The sequence below is a fragment of the Alosa pseudoharengus genome, unplaced genomic scaffold, assembly GCF_046254945.1.
Source record: "Alosa pseudoharengus isolate Yale_2024_CS ecotype anadromous, Long Island Sound unplaced genomic scaffold, YU_APseudo_1.1 YU_APseudo_1.1_scf_17, whole genome shotgun sequence".
Taxonomy (NCBI): domain Eukaryota; kingdom Metazoa; phylum Chordata; class Actinopteri; order Clupeiformes; family Clupeidae; genus Alosa; species Alosa pseudoharengus.
The window spans coordinates 22,853,459-22,871,535 of NW_027468640.1; the positions used below are offsets into that span (position 1 = coordinate 22,853,459).

General features: G+C 42.4%; 1 protein-coding gene across 2 annotated transcripts; it reads right to left on the minus strand.

Moving 5' to 3' along the window:
* Positions 1–1,813: 1,813 nt before the first annotated feature.
* pelp1 (proline, glutamate and leucine rich protein 1) lies at positions 1,814–15,324 on the minus strand. 2 transcript variants are annotated; one of them, XM_076288980.1, is made up of 17 exons: positions 15,182–15,324; positions 14,667–14,731; positions 14,389–14,494; positions 14,010–14,159; positions 12,339–12,410; positions 12,159–12,218; positions 11,901–12,057; positions 11,213–11,345; positions 10,636–10,723; positions 10,434–10,522; positions 8,004–8,117; positions 6,969–7,119; positions 6,440–6,599; positions 6,282–6,337; positions 5,384–5,602; positions 2,758–4,647; positions 1,814–2,524 (listed from the first exon to the last, which is right to left on the minus strand). In XM_076288980.1, the coding sequence occupies exons 1-17, from the start codon at positions 15,320–15,322 to the stop codon at positions 2,429–2,431; spliced, it is 3,747 nt and encodes a 1,248-aa protein (XP_076145095.1). In that variant the 5' UTR covers positions 15,323–15,324; the 3' UTR covers positions 1,814–2,428. The 2 variants fall into 2 exon arrangements, with proteins under 2 accessions (XP_076145095.1, XP_076145096.1); XM_076288981.1 differs by having other exon boundaries at positions 2,478–2,562.
* Between the last annotated feature and the right edge of the window lie 2,753 nt (positions 15,325–18,077).

The window sequence follows — 18,077 nt, forward strand, 5'->3', positions numbered from 1 at the left end:
TGGCTACGATCTTTGTCTGTAAAAGCAACATTTTAGTTATTCTCACTGCTTGAAATGAGAAGTATAGCCTAACCATGTTAGATCTGTTGCATGAATGGCAGAGATAACTCAAATTCCCTTTCTACAGTCATCTAAACAAGGCAATCAAATTCCAGGACCAGCATAGATGACTCTTTTTAATTCTTGGATAATCTTCTCTGGTGCCAATTGAGCATTTCTCCATTTTGGATTAAAAAGCAAAATAACTTCAGTTACTGAGAATTGTACCGAGTAAAATATTACCCTTACTGAAATTGTATTGGTAATGCCTTACATGACTGCATTACAGCAAAAAGCAATGCATTACTGTAATTACATTACTTTTTTAATGCATTACTCCCAACACTGCTTAAATGATAAAATGAAGTGCTGGTAATCTGTTTTATGTGATTATTTAGTGATAGGTCTTGGTCAATTGTAACTCCTAGATTTTTAACACTTGTGGATGAGGATAGTCGAAGATCAGTAAATGTAGCCTGTGATGGGGATAGGATATCCCTCATCTTTTTAGGACCTAAAACCATGACATCTGTTTTATCGTATACCTCCAGCAGGGGCGTAACTAACAGTGAAATTAAACTGGTGCATTAAACTCTTACCAAATTGTTTCAGAAGTGTAGCAATCTCGTAAACGAAGGTTTTAAATGCAGTTGTTTACTCAGTTCCAAAGAAATACACGTCCATGTGATTAGTGATATGTATTTAGGCTGTTAATTTCTCCTTAATGTTACAGGCCAAATATATATCAGGGATATACTTCCTTCACCTTATAATAGGATATGTATTATGCATGGTATGGATTTGTGTATCTGTGTGTCTGCTGCTGTGTGGCGTCGGTCTTCTTGGTGTTGATAGTTTAATGATCAAGTGTGTTTGAATTTCCTTCCTGTTACATTCCAGTGGGTAGAAATTCACCTTGTCTAGATAACAATTACATTTCCTCATTAGAAGCATACCTGATGGTGATGATATTTAGGCACATCAAGTTTGTCTCTTTACTCAACACATACCCCTAAACAATGTGAAGGCCTCGGTGTTCCCAGGCTAACCGTTTATCATAAACAGCATACCTTACCGAATACAAGGATATAATGCATGCCTCTGTAAAATAAACAGTTCCCGAATAATCAGTACTTGTGAAGGTCTCTTCAATTGGCAAACTGATTTAGTCTGAAGTCTTAGTCTTGTGTCAAAATGAATGTCCTAATGTAATGTAAGAATATAGCATTATGTCCTTATATGTCTGAGGCACATAGGATGCAAGGATGACCCAATTTATATGCTATAGCAGATCTGGGACATCTTAGTATGAATCAGGATTTGGAGGTAAGCAAGGCCACTAAAAGTATTCTTAGATGCTTTCTGTTAATAACTGATCAAATGCACTTTTTATCAGATGCACTGTTTATGCCCTTTTAAGTTCTATATATGCTTTCAACTTTATGTCCTTCACCTTCTGGAACTTTTATTTGCTATTATTTGCTTGTATTTATTTTTGTGAATCACCTTGCTTAGATAAAAATGACATACTCAACTAGATGTTTCTGATATTCAAAACATGTTCATGTTCCACCTTGAGATTACGTAAAACTGGTAAAATGGGTAAAAAGGCCCTTACCCCCGATGTGACCAGGAAAAGACAGACACACACCACTTGCACATGTTGTTTCAGTGTTACGGAGTTAAGTATGAAAAGAAAACCGTGGATGAACAGACTGAAAAGATTCTTTTTCCAGAAACTGAACTGTGCCAAGAAAAAACAACAACTACTGAATCATGAGCCTACAATGTTTATTTTGCGTAACAAAATAAGAATAAAAAACAGACAATACAGAATATTGATAAAGCTGGAGGAAAACATTACACATAGGCTCCATCAGAGCATGCATGACATCGGCCGTTAAAGCAAACATCTGTTTGGCCTTTCAACAATCCATGTAAGATACATGTGAGACCCTCTCCATATGCCTTCTTGTCCCACTGCCCATTGATGGCTGCAATATCCCTTTGTTATTTTTGTCGTCTACCAGTGTCTCAGTATTTCTTTAGATGGTCAGCGTTCGTTAGGTCTAACTTTTCACATTGTGCTTTTTCTGATTCAGCCTGATTTTGGGAAAGCATTACATGTCATCACTGCAACAGACCCCCCCCCCCCCTATCATCAATGTACATGATAGTGTCATCATTTCCATAACAGACAGTAGATGTAACAAGCACTTCTCATAAATATCACTGATTCATCCAGCACTTTCACTTTGGATGGGGTGAAGAGAAAGGACGTTTTATTCCACTGACACTGGAACAGAATGAGAGTAGACAGACACCTTTTGATCTTGATGAAAGTATTACACATTTCTGGCGTCCTACTGAGATCCTGGTTCATCCGAGCCTAAGAGTTGGGTGGAGAGGAACGGTGGTGTTCCTCATCGTCGGGAGGGCAGTCCACAAAATCTGCCAGCATCGACGCCATGGCCTCATCATCCAGCTGCGGAGAGATCACAGAGACGAAATATTGTAACGACCCTAAAGAGAGAAATGTGTTCAGGCTATGAACACCAAACTCTATTTACATGACACTTAAATATGTGAAAAGTACATACACTGGATATATGCAATGACGAGATGGAACTCATGACCAGTTAGCCTATAGCTTCCTTTTAGCTTGTGGATTATAAATGTGCTATAAAAAGTAAAAGTGACTTGGCAGTGGCACTCTACCTTTTTCTTCTCGCCGCTTTGTTCCACGACCTCTTCCTCCAGGTCATCCAACTTCCGCTTGGTTCCTCTCGACTCCTCTCCCTCCTTTTCCTCGCCTTCCTCTGCATCCTCTTTTTTGGGTGCTTCTTCCAGGTCTTGCAATCTCATTTCCGGTCCAGGGGCTCCGACATCACTACAACTGGCCAGCTCTTCCTGTTCTGGTCCGGACTGCTGCTGCTGCTGCTGCTGAAGCCCTTCCAGATCCCTGACCTCTGACACGACCCCCTGGATCTGCTCTACGGCACCTGCTTCCTGGGATGACACAGCCTCCTGTAGGGCTTCTTTCTGATCCCACGACCTGATCTCCTGAGTGTCCATCTCCAATCCGATGGTCCCCTCACCCTGGACCGGCCCTTCCATCTCAGGCCCCATGGTCTGGCCTCCATCCCGCTCGCTCTGTGGCGCAGCGGAGGACGAGACGCCTTCCACCCTCTCTGTCGCTCCTCTCTGGTCCTTCTCCTCCAAGCTCCCTCCTTCCTTAACGTTGCCTCCATCCTCCTCTTCGCAGACGCCAGTCTTCTCCTCCACGCGGTCTCCTCCTTCACCTTGGAGTCCGTCTCTGTCCAAGCTAAATAACTCCATCCTCCGCTCTTCCTCGGGTCTGATCACCTCTCCTTCCTCCCTCTCCATTATATCCTGCTCACCCTCGCCCTCCAGTGGTGGGATGTCTTCCACTCCCTCTTCCTCCTCTTCCTCAATATCTTCTCCATCCTCCTCCTCCTCATCATAATCTCCATACTCTTCGCCGTCGAAGTACTCCTCCTCCTCTTCCTCGGGGAAATCACTGCCTTCCTCCTCTTCCTCATCTAGTCCCTCCTCCTCTTCCTCCTCTCCCAGCTCATCTTCATCCTCCATCTCCTCATCCTCCTCGTCTTCCTCATCGGTGCTGTTAATATTGATGACCGTCTGCTCTTCTTCGCTGGCTAGGTTTTGCTGCTGCTGCCTGACGGCCAACGGGTTCATGTGGTTGTGCATGTGAACGCCCAGAGACACTCCCAGCTGGGATGGTGACGGCGAGGGCTGCATCAGCATCTGCTGCAGTTGAGCTCCGGGCAGTGACTCCCCCAGGCTCACAGGGGGCGCTGGTACGAGGGGGGTGGACGAGCTCAGAGGAGGCACCAAAGGCACCAGCGGGTTGGCCTGGCCACCAGGGAAGGAACTGCTAGTGCTGGGGGTGGCAGGCAAGACCTGGTGGGGGAGAGATGTAGGTGTGGGGAGCTCACTGGCTAGCGGAGTATCTCCAGAACTGACAGCCTCGGTCCCGGTGACTGTTGGGACTGTGGGGGGGCACGGTCCCGCTGTGGGAGCCGGGGCAGGTGGGCCAGAGTTGGTGGTCATGGTTGGAGCGTTAGACACGGCGCCATCTTGCTTCATCTGCTCAAGCATGCCTGGGGGCACAATCACGACACTGTCGTCCGAGTCGCTCTCCAGAGAGATCTCCACGTCCTCGGGCTCCTCTTTGTCGTAGCGAATGAAGATGTGACGCTGGGCCTCAGGAGCTCCCAGACCCGCCAGGTCAGCCGGCTGCGAGGGTGACAACAGCAGATCGCCCGGCATACTGGGGATGGTCGGAGGCAGCACCGGAGCAGCAAGGGACAGGTGGTTCTCCAAGGACCCCAGCAAGGTAGCCGGACCCAGGGAGAGGGGGTGGCGTGGCGGGAATGGAGGGCCTGGAGCGGAGCCGGCCAGGAGGTTCGGAAGGGACAAGACGGGATTCTGGGAGGGCGGAAGGACCGGCGCGGCTGAGGTAGGCTTGAGGGCGAGGGGCGGCAGCGGGAGAGAGATGGAGGGGGTGCGAGGGTGGAGCAAGCAGTTGCATATGGTCAAAGCCTCCGCACAGAACGAAGACACCTGCAGAGAGAGAGAGAGATGGAAATGAGAAAGCGAAACCAGAAAAACCTACTGCACATGAGGCAACAACCCACAAGTTACAGCAAGTCAGCTCTATTTACGAAATATCTTTACCCACAAGTTGCCTTTTCTGTTTGTAGGATAGCCGTACTATATGCATAGGTGTGTCTGCCAATGTAGATGTGTCAGTCTCTGTCTAGCATTGAGTACACTGGCTGAAAAACGAATGTGTCTCACTGAACAGATATTCACTCCAAACAACCAAGCAAGTCTTTAAGCTACATTAGTGTGGTCGCATGAAAACTACGGATGTCTAAAAAAAACCAATCTGATCATTATCAAGCTAACCTCCAGATGCAGTGGGTTGATCTTTATAGCTCAAATTTTGAGTAATAAAGTAGGCTACATGGTGCTAACTGTAAGATGATGGGTGGGGCTAATCCTCAAAATTATATAAAGGTGCCAGAATAATCATTGTAAAATTTATGATAATAGTACATCATGACCTAGGAAATCATAATTAAATTAAATTGTGAGATTCTTAATGATTGTTTACCTTTAGTTTACCAGTGAATTATGTAGGCTGTCAAAACCAGCTCTTACACCAGTCAAACATAACCTCAAAACTCAGAAGTTTCCATCATACAGAGGCAAAACTGACGATGAAAACACCCACACATAAGACCCAGGTCACGAGAACACAAGGGCCAATGAAGTGACACGAGGCGAGCCTGACCTTCAAACTGCGGTCTCGGCGTCCATGGCTGAATAAGGACACGGCACAGGCGAGTGGGGGTGGCCAGCGCGGACAAGGCACCAGCAGCAGGGCCAGCAGGAGGCGGTAGAGCTCACGGCGTGGGGCAGGACTTCCATACTGACCATTCAACTCCACGTCACACAACTGCTGCTGCTGCTGTAGCCGAACACACAGGGGGACTACTATGTCCTGCAGTCTCTGAGTATGACAAAGAAGGGGAAAAAAAGATGAACACATAGCACATAACCATCACCCAATCCCTCCACCTGAGACACAGTGACATGAAGAGGAAGTTTAAAAATGTTAACTGATTAACTGGTTAATTAATAGTTAACTAATTAACCAACTTCCATTGTTTGTCTCCAGAGTGACTGTAGGAAAACTACTGCACAGAACCAAGTGCTAGACAAAACTGAATTGGGGAAATATTATTAATATCTGCACCATTTCTTTGCACAAAAATAAAAGGACAGTTGAACCACACTCCTAAGTGCTAAATGAAAAGGCCCATTTTCACAGGTTCAGGCTCTTCATTGCCACTGCAGAAACCATTTTTGTAGCTCCTTGATGGCAAACTAATCTGAAAACACCTATTACAGAAAAAATGCTTGTCCATAGCCTAAGAAGTACTGGTTGGGTCTAGCAGAGATCTTTATCAGTTAATGCCTGGATGCAATGCAAGCGGAAGCAACCACTTCACCTCCACTTTAAACAATGGTACACTATCGGTCAGAAAAATGCATGATGGCTCAGGAGTTGACTGTTCTCTGCTCTGCAGCATTTCAAAAGTTCAGTATCTCCAGCAGGCAGAGGGTTAGCAAACTTCAGCAAATTTATTTTAGCCCCACACCCATGGACAAATATTCACATAACAAACCTTATGTAGCTCATCTTTCAGAAGAGTCCCACTGTTGAGAATAATGTGTCTCAGAACTGCAAGGAAGTCATTTATAAATATTAATTTAAATGGTTACAATTCTTCTGAAGCAATATATGTAACACTCAATTTGTCCTCTGACATAGCAAGGGCCAAACCTCTCAGTGCAGATAGGCAGGTGTCTTGATTGGCCAACGAATCTCCCTTCCGCTGTGTGGTCATCGTCCCTGTGTCTCCCAGGCCTAAACCCTTCGTCCGTCGAGGCCCTGCTTTAGCAGGGGCGACCATGTCAGATCCTACTGAAGGCCCGACCTTAAGCTGGTTGTGGCATAAGGACAAACACAAACACACATCACTGAAGATGCACTTTTTAAAAAAAAAAAAAACAGCATTTCAACACATGCATGACATTATAAACATTTAAAGACTCTTATGTTTACCTTGCACATAGTCTGTACAGAGTAATGTTGTGTACATGTTTGGTTATTGTTATTACAAAGTCTTGTCATTATTGTTGCCATCATAATCATTATAATCATCATCATCATGTTCAATGTAGTCTTTTAGTTTTGACTTTGTTTTAGACTTATTTTTTTAATGATAATGAAATGATTATTGATACTGTTGTAAATCGTTTTGGACTTAGGCGTCGGTCAAGTAACATAAACATAAATTAATTAGGCTCACCTTGATGGCCTCTGCGCCTGGTGTGAGGTCACCCATCAGATGGGTGAAAATGAGCTCTGAGTGGGTGGGACTTCCTTGTAGAACACATGCTGAGGCCCCTCCCACTCGTACCCACAGCTCTAATGTGCGGTAGAGGCACACACGCACAGCACTATGCGCAAGAACAAAAACAGTAGTGTTTGAGTGCAACCACACAATATCCCCTAAGGTTATGTTCAGACTAGGCTTCTGTTGGCCAAGGCACTTTTTTGATTCTGAAAAAACACTGGCAACAAAGTTAAAGGAGTCTTTTGCTGCCATAACAATGTGTACCAAACAAGAGTAAATGGTAGCTAAGATGCTCGTTTTTCAAGCGACTGCAATAAAAACATGCGCTGACTAGAAAATTTGGGACACGTCCAGTTTAACTCCATAAATGAATATGGTGATGCATTTTAAATCTCATATAGCTCATTGTGCTCAAAGCCGATCGTAATAAGTTTCTCCACCATTACGGTCTCCATTTCTGCTGGTTACGAATGTCTCATTACTCAGCTTGTAATTGGTCAGCTGTCAAAATAAAAACGTTTGATGTGGGATGCCTTTTTCTGAGAAGCTGAACCACTGTCAACTTCAAAAAGACACTCTGAGCTTCAGAAAGAAACGCCAGCGACAGCATTTAAAAAAAAAAAAAACTGAGGACTTTTTACTCCATATGATGATAATGTAAAACTGACACTGGTAGCTTCAAAAAGGAAGCCTAGTCTGAACGTAGCCTTGCAAAACAAGTTCATTTAAATGACTTGAGTCCAGTTTTTCTCTGGATTTATTTCAGACTGGGTATAGAATCACAGCCCTGAACCATCTCATTAACTAACATAGCAAACACATATTTCCTAATAAATACACTTTTATTTCCATTTCCTATCAGACACGAGTTCCTTGATGGATGGAACACTGATTTAATACATTCAGTGAAAAATGAGAAGACAATGAGTGTGCTTTCTGTGAACTGGCCAAATGGTTATTAAACATGTTAATTTTATGGTCTGTTACCTGTATGCTCTCTGTTGGCCAATACCGGCCTCTGGTGGTGGAGTCCAAGATGACAACGACTGAGAGAACAGTCTGGTCAGCACACTGCTGTACTGTGCCAGGCCCCCTCCAACACTGCCATTACCACACACACAGAAGGACAACGTCAATGCTAAATTCAATGGCAATTATTTAGCGATTTAAATTACTAAATGCCTTTTAAGCAGCTAATGCGCTCAGCAGACATTCTGGCAATGCCTGCTGGCAGTAATTTCAATCATTAAAGATCTCCCCTTCCTGGGTGAGCTGTGGTGCAGCTGGCTACAGCGTCCATACCACATTCGGGTCCAAGTGCTCACAGGCACCCGGATCAAATCTGACCCGCGGCCATTCCTCTATCCCACCAATCCCTCTCTCCTCATCTCGTTTCCTACCACTCTTCACTATCCTATCTGAATAAATGCAAAAGCCCCTAACACTCCTTAAAACAATCTCCCCATTCTAAATGAAAGGGTGGAGAATCCAAATAAGATGGTCATACTGGCATTGAAATTTGACAAAAATGGCAAAAGAAACATTCCCTCTTTTAAAGGGCCAAATAAATATTTTTTTCCTACTGCTTTGCAACCTGAATGTGTACCAGATTTTACCCCATGGTAAATAAGGCATGGTGTAATAGACCCCAACATTAACTTTTTGGGGTCCCCAACATATACTACCAGAGGTGGGACAAAGTCACTGTTTGGCAAGTCACAAGTAAGTCTCAAGTCTTAACGCTGAAGTCCAAGTCAAGTCCCAAGTCCCAAGAGATGTCTTAAGTAAGTCCAAGTGGAGTCTCACCAAAGCCAAGTCGAGTCCAAGTCCTTATTTTTTTCCGAGTCCTAAACAAGTCTGTATACTTTCAATATCATTCTTATGAATATATCATCTTTACAAATTGAAAAAGTTTTAAAATCACATGCCCAAAGACAAACAAAGTATCCTTTATTCTCTTACTGAGGAAAAGAAAAAGTGAATACTGGTTTTGAATTTAACGAGTTTGCTAACTGGCAATTCCATGTCCAATGTTCAAACAGTCACGCTACAGCTTTAATTGAGTGAGGGGTGAGGTAGGCTATGTGAGGTGTGTGTGTGTGTATGACTATTTTGGTGAGTGAATAGCTTTTACAGTGTGTCATAATGTTTCCGTTAATCATATTAAGAACTAATATTTAAATAATAATAATAATTAAAAAAAAAAACATGTTTAATATACAGTAGGCCTACACACAACACAAATGAGCAGGGATAGGAGTAACAGGGAAACTGTCATGTTAAATTTCAAATTAACAGTCATCCTTCCTGCTCTAAACTTACAGGCCTACATAAGACACTTGTCTAGCAGACAATAAAACAGAATAGTGCATGTGTATATCTGTGTGTGTGGCTGTGTGAGTGCATAAATAACATCTATGTGAAACGTATGGCCTCTTACGAATATTATGAATGAAATATGCATTTTGGAGGCAATCCGTGGTGTGATTGACTTTAGCCCATTAACTGCGTTAGTTGTGCGCTATTCCCCGCTCCAGTAGGGCGACGTGCAGCTATCCCCTGCCCCCCCTCCTTCTAACCTCTGTGAGTGAGACCTTCTCTGTAGCAAGCACACTGTATAATATTGGGCCCCCACTCCCCACACAGTAAAATATGATTGACTTGACATGCAAATGAGTGATGGAAAACCGGTTGGAGCAAACAAAAGCTAACAAATAACTCTGTTTACCCCCTCTGCGAGCTCATAATGTCATCAAGGCCATAGCCTACTCAATACCAGGTGAATAAACATTTATTTAACTTCACCTTCCTTACTATTTATTTTGCAAAACGCTGATATGGGTGTAAATTTTAAACGCCATCAGTCATTGATGATGATTCTGTGATAGTTTCAATTAGCTCCGTGGAACGAATGAAATTGTTTAGGCTATCGAACCACATCACAAGATCAGAGGATCCATCACAATATCAGAGGATCCACTTAGTCAGACGACAATAGGAGGATGATCAGTGAGTGATGTTCATCCCTTTTCCTTTCTCATACTAGATAGGAAACTCTGCATTCAATGCAAAATAACGCGGAGTTGCAGGTGTTACGTTAATGATGAACTTTATATGGGCAGAAAACAAATGTTTTTTATAAGAAACAAATAATTTTACCCATGCCGCAAGTCATTACAAGTCATCACAAGTCAAAGGGGCAAAGTCTGAGTCAAGTCTCAATACCATGGAAGTCCAAGTCGAATTGCAAGTAATTTCTAATTTTGTCAAGTCGAGTCTGAAGTCATCAAAATTAAGTCTGACTCGAGTCCAAGTCATGTGAGTCGAGTCCACACCCCTGACTACTACTAGCTTGTCTATTATAAGAGTTGACTACTTTAATTTAAAAACGATATTTAAAGTAATTATGTTACTCACACTTTGATAAGCGTAGACAGGACGTCCACAGTGTCACTATGTACAGAAGGCAAGACCAGCAGTTTCAGGCAGCCATCGCCTGTGAGGTTCTGACAAGGAAAACAAACATGAGAAATCCTTCATCCATAATAAGCGGAAACCTGTAAGCTAAATGGCCACCGATGTGAGTAGAGAATGTATACTGAATGAGAAAGACACTCACAATGCTCTTGTTGCTCACGCCCAGCGCCCGACACACAAAGTTAAGGATGTGCTGAACAGGTAGTCGGACGGGAGAGCCAGAGTCCACACTAGCAGGCAACAAACAAACAAACAAACAAACAAACAAACAATGTAAACACCACATTTTACAGTAATCTTCTCATTCTTCTTCAGTATGACCAGCTGAGTTTATCTGTACTATAGGTACCTGAGTGTGTGTGTTAAGAGCCAGGCACACAGCCCTGAATCAGTACCCAAGTGTGTGTGTTAAGAGCCAGGCACACAGCCCTGAATCAGTACCCAAGTGTGTGTGTTAAGAGCCAGGCACACAGCCCTGAATCAGTACCCAAGTGTGTGTGTTAAGAGCCAGGCACACAGCCCTGAATCAGTACCTAAGTGTGTGTGTTTAAGAGCCAGGCACACAGGCCTGAATCAGTACCTGAGTGTGTGTGTTTAAGAGCCAGGCACACAGGCCTGAATCAGTACCTGAGTGTGTGTGTTTAAGAGCCAGGCACACAGCCCTGAATCAGTACCCAAGTGTGTGTTTAAGAGCCAGGCACACAGCCCTGAATAAGTACCTGAGTGTGTGTTTAAGAGCCAGGCACACAGCCCTGTATCGGTGGCTGAGCTGGAGCATCAGGAGGGGGTCGATGTCATCAAGAGGAGGGAAGGGCAACTCCAGGCCTGGGCCCTCATACTGCACTACTCCCTCTATGAGGAAACATTACATGAGCTTCTGTCAGAGACACACTCACCGTCAGCTAAAACAGTTCAGTAAAGGATTAGACTTAATTCAGGTACAGGAATCCATTGTATTTTTGTGTGTAGTTTGTGTGTTTTTACTTAACATGGAGCCGACTGTAACATTTCACTGCATTGTATGCATGTGACAAATAAAATCTGAATCTGATAAACAAATTATGTTTCTTGATGTGGTGTCTATATGTTATGAAACCTTTCCAGGTATAGTAAACTTTTTAGAAAAAGCAATAACTCCAGAGACTGTAAATTTCATTTTAGAACAGCTAAAAGGGGCGGGGGGGGGGGGGGGGTTGGAATGCACCTGGGCTGCTCTAAAAATCACTGCACTATTATCAATATTACGGCCTCTTAGGGCTAAATGCTCAAATATATGCCAGAAAAGGACAGTTACAGTAATATCTTTCTACATTTCTTCAATCTGTTAAAATGAATCTAAAGAGAAATCCTGTCTTTGTGTCCATATATTCGTATATACACCTTAGAAAGTGCGTAAAGCATGCTTACCAGTCTCTGCTCCTTGGTAAAGCTGTGCAAGAATGCTGTTAGCGGTAGCTAGGAGGCAGTGAGTCTGATTGGTCCAGCTCTCTGCTCTGCGCCCGCCCCCACCTCTCTCCAGAACACCACCCAGGCAAGGCAAGCGACCATAACATTCACACGCCACCTTTGGATTAAGACAGAGTTTACAGTTTCAGAAAAAATAATTAGCTGAGTAAATATTCAGACGTTTCATGCAGCTGAATGAAATTATGGTGACCAACAAACCTCTTGCACTTTGGGATTGTCAGAATCCATTTTAGACAGGAAATAGGCTCCCAGTTTTTCCTGTTACAGTAAAACACATGCAGTTACAAATAACATCCACAGACCATCCATAACACCACGTGGATATTTTTTTTATCAGAAAAGATTATCTGAAGTGACACCAAGTTTCTAATCACTCACCCTCAAAGACCCACAGGCACGAGGGTAGTAAGTCATACATGCCATCATACCCTCCATCGCTACCAGGTGGGACTATCAGACACAGGTAGATAAAGTAAGTAAGTAAAAATGGATGACAGGAAAAAAAACACTTCAAATTGTGGCAGTTGAGCCATACAGGTAATCCACAACATTTCTTAACTTGTTTCACAGTGTAATATTTCGGAAATTGACATTTTCACAAATGTTGGATATAATATTAAGAGAAACTTTCTCAAGTTGGATTTGATATAGGGTGTCACTGTCATACCTGGAAAAAATGATTTCCCTTCCAACCCCATTTTGAGCCTTAATAGCAACATGGTAATAATACATAATACATTACATCTTCTATATGGGAGGCTGCATATACAATATTAGTCCTAGGCCTTCAAACATTGTGGTTTCTACAGGTCTTCTGCCAAACACCCAGCATTCTTGAAATAGACAAGGTTTGAACAAAATCTGAGACGGTGCAGCAACAACCTTATCTAATTTGACACGGAATGAACCTAATATCTTCATGTGCATTTGTTGACCTAAAATTTTGGCTCAATGTTAATAAAGTATTATATTTCCGGACAAATAAATGATTGGTGCCATGTGGATAAAAAAAATAGTTTACAAGACCCTCAATATCACCAGGTTAGGTATTAGGTAGACAAACTTTGTGCAAAATCTGAGACGGTGCAGCAAACATTTTCCTGGACTTTTGTCTGATTTGACACAAAATGACCAAAGATCAACGTGGGAATTGCTACGTTTATAGTCATTTTGTGTATAAAGTGCCAGTCATATTCATTCATACTGAGAACATGTTTGTCTTTCACCCTACAAAGTTTGGGCTGCCTACGAAAAATACTTTTCATTATATTAATGCCCAAACATTGCTTATCAGACAATTTGATTTTCAGGCTGTAAAAATGAGGTAACTTAAAGGGCTGAAAATAATATGAAGACAGAATTTGAATATTTTTGATGTTGACAAGGTTTGAACAAAATATGAGACGGTGCAGCAACTGCTTTATCTGATTTGACCTGGAATGACCCTATTGCCATCTCCAAATGTCTCCTCAATACTGAAAAAGGTTAGAAATCTAGACGCGCTAAAGGCCTAGAAATCTAGACGCGCCCCTAGCGGCAGCAAATTACATTTGCTGCCAGGGCTAGTCTAGCAACTCTCCGTTGGCTTGTGAGCTCCAGAAATCGAAACTAAATCAGGCCATTGAAATCGTGTATAGAGTCGTTAGGTGGGCTTAACATAATGATTGATGGCAGAGTTGCAACGGTTTGGCTTGAATTCCCTGCTACTTGAAAACAAAAAAGATGGATGTTGCTGCTGGTGAACAGTGTGACACGAGTTAAGCTTTTATTATGTTGGCAAACGTTTGAACTAGCCAACTAGCTCCGCATGGGACTCATAGCGCTGCCGCTGTCCTATTGCGTGCAGAGGGAATTTGAAAGACAACTGATTATCCCGCCCCTCGGACTGAGCACTGCGAACGGTGAGTGCCCAGACCCTACATTTTAATGTGGGTCTGGCTCGCAAGGCTAGAAAAAGGTCACTAACCTCAAAAACTAGACAAAACAAAAAAAAAGAAATCTACTTGAGCACACTTATTTACAAAAATGTCAGAACGTTTCCAGACATACCTCTGCCTTCAGACTAAGCAAGGAGGTCAGGATGCCCAGTATGCAGTTCAGTCCGATCTCCCTGGACAGTTCTGGGATCTGAGAGGAGTACTGCAGTAGGTCCTTTAGTACCATAACTGCCAGTTGAACTGAGGGTTGTGGGGCCTGTGACTAGAGTGAAGAGACAGAAGATAATCTAACTACACAAATTCCAATTAATTTGAATACCAATCAAACATGTGTTCATTAAACTCTATATATCTATAAAGATGAAAGATAAATGTAATGAGGACGTAAACATCTCTAACATATCAACCTGAAAAAAAACGTCTAGCAGCACTGGATGGTTGGGCACTCCTGTGTTTGCATAACACCTGATCATCTCAGTGCGTCTGCTCACCTGAATAACCTGCTGCACAGAACGTAACCATGACAGGCAATGCTGCTGGAACAGCTCGCTGGAGCCATCCTTCACCAGCACCGATAAGAGGCAGAGACCCTCAAATCTATCGTACACACAAACACAAAGGGGTGTATTTAATGTGCCATTATCAAGTAAAATAAACAGTTGGATATTTACAAACGGCATGCTATATTATGTCAGACCATCAGGACAGTGCAATGATCGTCTTACTTCCACATCATATACTGCAGAGTTCACCTTTCAGAGGAGCTCACCTGGTTTTGCTTGAGCCTAGACGTGCGTTGCTGAGTCCCACGAGACCACCAACCGCTGCACTATTCTGTAAGCATACATGCACCGTTTACCCCAATAACATTCATCAGAAAAGAGACAGCACTGACGACCAATTGCATCGACCAATGGAACCTAATGGTGCTCTATTTAACCTAATTATGCAATTTCAACATCAGTTGTGTTGCGGACTTGTTAACTAGCCACGACAATATGCGGCTAACGTTAACTGCGTCCATCCTTGTGAGTATGATGACAGATTAAACTGCGGAGGACCAAGAACACATGGATACAATCAATTATTCAAAACATCTTTACATGGCTACTCCAGGCTCATAGTAACTTAACAAAAGATCCAGGAAGCCAAGAGTGGGGTCTACCTTCCCGCAAGCAAGGATAGCTAACGTTTTGTTAAATACAGTTTGCTATCATAGCTAACGTTAGCTGACGTTATGTTAACAGCGGGGTCACTGAAAGCACACTCGTGAAGCTATTTTACCTGCGTCGGGATCACGCCATGCTCCCGATAATTTGCCAAAACTGAGGGCAAATATTCGGGTCGTTCTTCTTTCAAAACTGACACCAACCCCTCGGTCAGCCGCATACTGACGGAGCCATGCAGCCAACCCGCCGTGGCCATCTTTGCGCTTCGAACACAACTACTACGTCATTATCACTCGACGAAACAAAGTCCTCATGTAAAATCATGATCATGGTTGGCAGAGAATTTCTCTGTTATGAAATTTAGCTGACGCTTTTGTACAAAGCGACTTACAGAATATGAATATGAACATTAACAGTAACGTTTTTAAGTTGTTAAGCCTGCATTAAGTGAATTAGTAATAATAACAATAATGTCAATGTAATATCAAATGAATGAATTAGGTGTAAACTATACAGTAGCCTATGTCTTTAGACCTCTCTTGAAAGATCCACACGCAGAATAGGCTCATTCCATCAACTAGGAAACACCAGGGAAAATTATATTATAGGGATGCATCTAATTTCTCTATTTGTCCATCTTCCCTCTCCCCTTTCTCCTAATTAGTCTTGCGAGGGAAACGAGGAAGGAATGTAAATAGGATGGAGGAATCAAGGAGACAGAAATTACTTATTGAGCGATGTTTTGTTTTTAAAATGTTGTATTTGTATTTGTGCTTGTATATTGTATTTGTGCTTCCTGTGGGACCACAGATGTAAATTAGCCCAAGGCTAACTCTGGTGCAGTGCATCAAATGTTTACATTTATGTTTTAATTGCACACTGTCCCTTACAAATAAATTGAAATTGAAATGAGATGTCCTGATCATTAAGTAGAGCCTAGGCGAGACCGGGGCTGGTTGGAACAGGGGCAGGTTGAAACAGGCTACTAGAGGGAGCTGCAACAAAATTCCAACACTAAACTGACGGCCTTATTGAGTAAACTCATGTATGTAACTGGTCTCCAGGTCATTAACCCTTTAGGTGAGAACAACTTTTTAATTTTGTAGTGTCAAAACTTAGAATATGCACCTCCCACTAAATACATCCTAGAAGGGTAATAGCTAGGGATATAAAATGAATGAAGTTTGAAAACCTGAGGTGACTGATATTAGCAGGCTAACAGCATTTGTGCAAAAAAGTTTGACCTAATGTGGGCGGGGCAGGTTGGCACACTTGATTTTGGGGTTGGTTGGCACATACATTCCTTATGGCTATTTTGTGACAAATCTATAAACTTATTTTACACATAAAACATCATCAATCTTTATTTTAACATTGTTAATTACTGAACATACTTTTACATTTGGAAGCATTTCAGACATTTATAAACATTTGAAGTAAAAAAAAATCGGTATAGGGACCAAATTGGTCTTGACGGTGGGCCCTACTGAAGAAAAACACACAGGAAAGACATCAGCAAAGCCCTATACAGGCAGTGGTATAGATGAGCACTTCAAACAAAAGCAAAAGGAGTACTGCAAAGGACTATAACATAGGTGTTCCAACCAACCCCGACTACATGTGCCAACCAACCCCTGTGCATGGGGCAGGTTGGCACACGTGCACAACACCACTTTAATCATATATAACTCAAAACAAGGGATCATTTGTTGACATTGAATGTATACATTTTGTAGCTGACATCCCAAGCTTTCAGTTATTCACAATTTGACCATTTCAACGCACTGTAAGACGGAGAAATATAACCAAGAGTGAAAAGTGTTCCAACCAGCCTTTCCACAACAAAATCTTACAGCATCTTAACATTTGAATATGATATAATGTCTTGTAGCCTACCAACAGTGAGTGAGGATGTTGTAGTAGATGATATAACCTATATTCAACTTACCCATGGCCTATAGAGGGCAACAAAGTGAAACTAATTTGTCATATAAAAGGTCAGGTAGAGGCATCCATGGAATCCATTTAATGGCTATCTAGGTTGATTTATTCTTTTTCAATATCACCAGAAACTGGACATGGCAATGTGGTATACCAGTTTTGAATTTCTAGGTACATTTCAGATGTGCACTTACAATAAACTATTAAATCATTCAAGCTGGGTGTCACTGATTACAAAAACGTTTTAATCTTACTATGAAAGTCAGTTATAGAGAGACAAGAACAGATGGGAAACTACTGGAAAGTAAGGAATGTGGTTCCAAGTCAGATTTATTTATAAGTACACCAGTGGTTTCATTGGCACACATGTATTTGGTTATTACTGACAAAACGCAGTACAAATTGCAGTAACGAGAACAATAAAGCAGGAACTTAAGGACAAGAAATGTGATATTAGATTGCACAGTATCATTGCATTATAAAGGTCACTGACTGTAAAAAACAAAACAAAAAAACCCCTGAAACTTATATGTCCAAAAGTACATGCATATGAGAAACAAAGATAATATCAGCAGTAAAACTGAGGCACAATCCTGTGGTTAAATTGTACATTGGTTTACTGTATTTTTACTGTATAATAAGCCCGGTGTCTTTTACATGTTGCTACTGAGAGGTAGGAAATGTTTTAGCCTATTACTGTGCGCAGTAATGCCAGGAAACAGGTCTCATAAAGGCACCATAAAGGGATGTGGGAGTGGGAGGTGTGTCACACTGACAGCATTACTTGGACCATGTAGGAGGAACAGGCAGGACTTCGAGGCCTCCCTCAACAGTTGACAATTTGCGCAAGGCCAATATACCAGCCAGCAAATGTCGCACTGGCCTGACAGCACAAGCAGGCTGGGCTGCTCGCTCAGCACCCCTAACAGGTTAGCAACTATGGTTTTGGGAAATGCACCCCTGTGCAGTACAGTGGCTGTAACTCTGTAATTGTAACACAAAGCTTTTCCATTGTGATTTTGTTCTGAAATACTAAAATACTATGTTTTGAGTGTACTAATAGGAAACCT